The 4,964-nt window shown below is 37.6% G+C and overlaps 1 protein-coding gene across 1 annotated transcript in view; it reads right to left on the minus strand.

The window, feature by feature from the left end:
• Positions 1 to 458: 458 nt before the first annotated feature.
• Positions 459 to 4,964, minus strand: part of GALNT13 (polypeptide N-acetylgalactosaminyltransferase 13) — a 259,112-nt gene continuing 254,606 nt past the window's right edge. Inside the window, exon 10 of the mRNA XM_019522794.1 lies at positions 459 to 3,591. Within this exon, the coding sequence (XP_019378339.1) occupies positions 3,451 to 3,591 (141 nt within the window). The 3' untranslated portion in view covers positions 459 to 3,450. The remainder of the gene's footprint in view (positions 3,592 to 4,964) is intronic.

Below are 4,964 nucleotides of genomic sequence, written 5' to 3' on the forward strand. Positions count from 1 at the left end.
CCCGAGGGAAAGGCAGCAGGGTGGGGAGCCCGGAGCCCACAGTGGGCAGCCTACATCTGCCCCTGCTCCGCTCAGCTCTGCTCCAGCCATGCCACTGGCAGAGGGCATGGGGGGGGCAGTGAGGGGATACAGGCGTGTCCCACCTTTCCATTTTGAAAATGTGGTCACCCTAGGTATGTACAAGCTTAGGGCAATCTAAATGCCTGGTGAGAGAGGGGAAGGGGAGAGAAGTTTTCACAGGATTTATGCCACTGGAAAAATGATCCTGATATAAAGCCAGTTCTCATCAGGCAAGAACACAGAGAGGCCTATCAAACTAATTCACCTGGCCTAACAAACACTTGTGCTCATTCCCAGCACAGCCCCAGGCTGGGAAAATTTAGCCACTCTCCACAGCTCAGGGTTGTGCTGTTTCTTCCTGCCTCTCATACCTGATCAGGCTATTTTTCTTCCAGCAACTTGGTTGCCTCTGGCTGCCTGTGCCTCCAACAAGCAGCAAACACTTGTTTGAACTTCATGAGTGCCCTAATTGATGGATACCCCAATTTGGACACTAAAAATTGAGTTAAATAAAATTAGAAGCCATTTTTTAATAATTTTGGCCTAAATAATTTACTGAGGCCACATAGGAATTCAGTGGTAGAAGTTGGGATTAGAACCCAGAATTTCTTACATTTTATCCTCATTTCCTTTTTGACCGAAGTATTGCAGAGAGACATCTCAAGACAATCTCCTCATCCAAATTAGTTATATAAGGCTTTTTATGGAGTATTTGGTTTGTACACTCTTTCATAGGAGGCAAATTTAGGGCCCAGTCCAGTAAAGTAAATGGGTTTGCTTATAGCAGGTAAAATTAAGTACATGAATACGTGCTTGCAGGATCATGGCCTAATGTCTAGCTGTCATCAGTTTGTCAACATAAAGAAGATTTTAAACAATGTTCTATTCTAAACATTGAGAAATCAGTGTCATTAATCATGAATAAGCATGAAATAAAAAAGCATATAGGTGTATTCTTTTCTTTTTTCCTTTTCTTGATCAGTGCAATAACATAACAATGTAGCTGTTGATATAATAAAGCTGAATCAATAGTCATCAGGAAGGACAACAGCCCAAGGTCATTGTTGAATTCATGGCAATGTCCATGTCATACAGAGGGAAAACAGACACTAAGTTCTGTAGCATACCTGGGAAAGAAGGGTCCATTTGGTTTTTTACCTGTTTTTTGGGACTCGGGGGTTAAAACTGAGATACAATGCAGTAACATTTTCTCAATACTTTCTAATAATAATTTTGAGAATACCTTGCATTCAGGAAAGTGCAGTGCAATTACATTTAATTCACAATTTGCAGTTAAGTCGCATTAAATAAGATGCATTATGGATAACAAAAAAAATTAACATTACTAACTGCTGTTAGGTATTCTAGCAGTCCCTACTAAGCACCAATATTGTTAGTAGGGCCGCAGTGCTAGTATCCAAAATATGTGTTGTACCAGCATGAATGTTGGATTATGGGTGTACATGTGCTATAGCCCTTTGAAAGGAGATGATTAAAAAGTAGCAATTTGTTCTTGATGAATGTTAGCATTTAAATGATTTTGTTTGTGATTTTTAATGCTCTTTTTAGGCAACAAAATTATAGTCTTTTTCATTTTTGCTAGCTGTTAAGGTATACTATAGATTTTGGTGTTAAAAAAGATGAGATATGAGGGCTTGAAAAAACAACTACTGTGAATGCATAGTAATGACGTCTCCAATTTAACATGCATTTGGTATTCATTTAACAATTCATATCAAGAAAATGTGCAAAAGCTATCAATCCATAGTATGCAAATATATGGTGGTATTAATACATATTCACCAGAGGAGCCTGTACACAGGGAATGTAGTCAGTTCCATGCCCAAATACCAACAAATGCATGAGTAAAGAGGCTTGGTTTGAGCATCTGTGAGTGGATGATGGGGTCAGAACCTACCCTACAGCCCACAGGCAGGATCCTGGTCTTCCTGCTCCGCAGCTGTTCTGTGATGGCCAGTTTGGACTCCGGTTCTACCGTGTTAGGACCTCCTTCTGGGCAAATGACATACATTAGGACTACAGCACAAAATTTAGCCAAACTATTTTTATAACAAGCCCATTTTGTGGGGATATGCACAATGGAGATTTACTGAAATGCTAGTTATGAATGAATATTAATAAAATTACACAAAACACATCTACAAACACTTACCACGTTGGCTGATGTGGCATTGGTTCCTATTATACCTTTGACAACAGCATGTCAGTGAAACATTTTTAATATCCATGACAACAAATAAAATAAAAGAAATTAACCCCCCCCAAATTATTTAGAAATATAAATAAGCATCTACCATAAGCCTATTAACACAAGAAAGTTCAGAATTAGAGCTCAAATTCTATTTATAACTTGGTTCTGTTTTGTATCATGGATGTCCAAAATGTGCATGCCTTTGTATCCAGCATGTAGATACAGTTTTTAAGAAGTTAACAGTTTTAGACTGAGTTTTGATCTAACTCTTAGTCACAGTTTGGCTCAGAGGACCAAATTTTGCTACTAGTTCAGTGTTCCATTCATGCTACCCGTTGAAATGAATAGATTTCCATGGGTGCAAGTGAGGCCCACAGTGATTTACCTTCCATTTGGACAGGTTACATGGATAATTCCAATTTACATTAATCTGTTTTACTCATATACATTGCCCACTCTCCATACTGTTAATCCAATGTCTTTTGCTGTGGTTTCTTTGATTTTAGATTCCATTCTTTAATGTGTTTTTGCTCAATTTTGCTGCTTTTATAAAGAACTTTTATATACAGCGATTTTACCTTTTCTGGCACAAAACATGAAACATTCATTATGTACAGTAAATTTACTGCTCGGAAACCTTTTCAATTTAGTACTTCACTGAGTACCCTTTGATATGAGATAGCAACTAATATGCTCACTATGTTGCTATGAAGGGCCAGTACAAATACAGCAAGTTTATAAAACGACTGATATAATCTTTCACAATGCAAGTTAGTTTCATAAGGCATTTTACATTATGTCACCCTCAAGCAATATTATGTGACAAACAAAAAACAACCTCCCAAACTCTTTGATATTAAGTTCATAAAGGTTTATCTGGAAATACTTTTTCAAGTGCATCTGGTGTTAATAATAGCATACATTATGCTATTTGTAGCTTCTCCTGTGCTTATTTTGAATGGATACAAATTTCAAAGTGGCACGTGCAGACATGCCATAACGAGAAAGCCCCCAAAGGACTCTGTTCTGATGGTAGGATTTCCAACAGGGCTTCAAAGCTTGTCATTTAACTGAGAACAATGGAAGAGGAATATCCTTTCTTCTGATTCAAATGAGGGAAGAATGAAGGTCTAGACACCTTGCAAGGCTTAAAGGAACATTTCAAGTTTCTTCTAGCTTTAGGCACCCAAGGTCATGTTACGTAGTAGCCATTGTTGGGATCTACTTTCACTGCAGTCCTTCATCGTAGGAACCATTTTATCCTCCTCGGAGGGTTCATCAAGACACTGGTTGCTATTGACATGCCTCAATGTAAGCTTCTGTAATAAAAAAATGGCAAATGTTGCAGAAAGATAAATATCGTTGGAAATTTAATATTTGACCATTGTAGTCTTTTGGTACACATAGCACAAGAAACTATAACATTGGGAAAAGTGACCCCATTCCGAATCTGCATCACATATCACTAAGTGTCTACCACCACTTGTATGGCTCTATGATACACTGAAAGCTAAAACCAACTTTAATGCTATTTTTCACTGCTCTGATGAAAATAACGAGCTCACCTTCCTTAGATGCATGGCAGGGTCAAGCCACTTAGGGAATGATAAACTGTGGTGTGTCCATGGAACAAAAACAAAAGAGCAGAAGTATAACCGAAAGTTCAAAATAAGCACAAACAAATATTAGTTCAAAGTAATTATCTACAGGTTCAAGGAATCCAAGGCCCAATGCCTAGAAAATATATGTATATTAGACTGTAAATATCATTTAAGACATGGCTTGTGTCAAGGAAATATATTTACCATCTGTTGTATAAACAGTGGCAACACACACACACATATATAAAATTGTAAAACGATATGTAAATGCCAATATTCTTTTAGTGCGAATATCCGCTTTTTCTTTAACTAATTGCCCTATTTATCTATATTACATAATTTTGGGGCAGGAGGGTTTGAGGCAGAGTTTGATGGTGGCAATAGTAAAAGAATATACCTACAACAACTAGCTCCATATCACTGAAGGATGAAAAGCTGCAACACAGCCAACATGAATAACATGCAAAAATGCAACCATATAAAGTTAATTTTTAAAAGGAAACACAGACTAGCTATGCAATCCAGAGAAATTCTCCCTGGACATATGGAGCCACCCTGTTGGCTCTGGGATTCTATCTAAATTATATCAGTAATGATCATTTTAGTCCCTTCTGACTCTGCCACCAGAACTTCTGAGACAAAAGTTGAAAAAAATATTTCAAGGATCACATTTTCAAATTAACAGGAAAGCGTGATACTGTTCTCAGCTTATCCTATTCAGGAAATGTCTGCACAAAGACACCAATGGAGTACTCTTGGGATGGAAATACTTTTATAAGGAAACCAAGGACTTTTAGTGTCTCGTTGAAATCTGTACTTACTGGTTTTAAAATTTTGCAACACCTTGGTATTAAAAACATTTTGCCAAGTGATCCTCTTTCATGGGAGTCAAACAAGGCAGAAGGAAGGCATAGGAAAATGCTTTCTTTTGAAAGACTTGGGATCCACCCTTGTACTGCACCCCCAGACAGGGTTTGTTCAAGAATGTACTCTTATAAACAGGTATAGAAACATGTACAAATACAGACAAGGTGAATGTATTCTACACATGAATATTAATGCAATGCAATAGACTCCAGCATAGTTCACAC

Source organism: Gavialis gangeticus, unplaced genomic scaffold (genome assembly GCF_001723915.1).
Source record: "Gavialis gangeticus isolate Ggan-Ray unplaced genomic scaffold, GavGan_comp1, whole genome shotgun sequence".
In the NCBI taxonomy this organism is placed as follows: domain Eukaryota; kingdom Metazoa; phylum Chordata; order Crocodylia; family Gavialidae; genus Gavialis; species Gavialis gangeticus.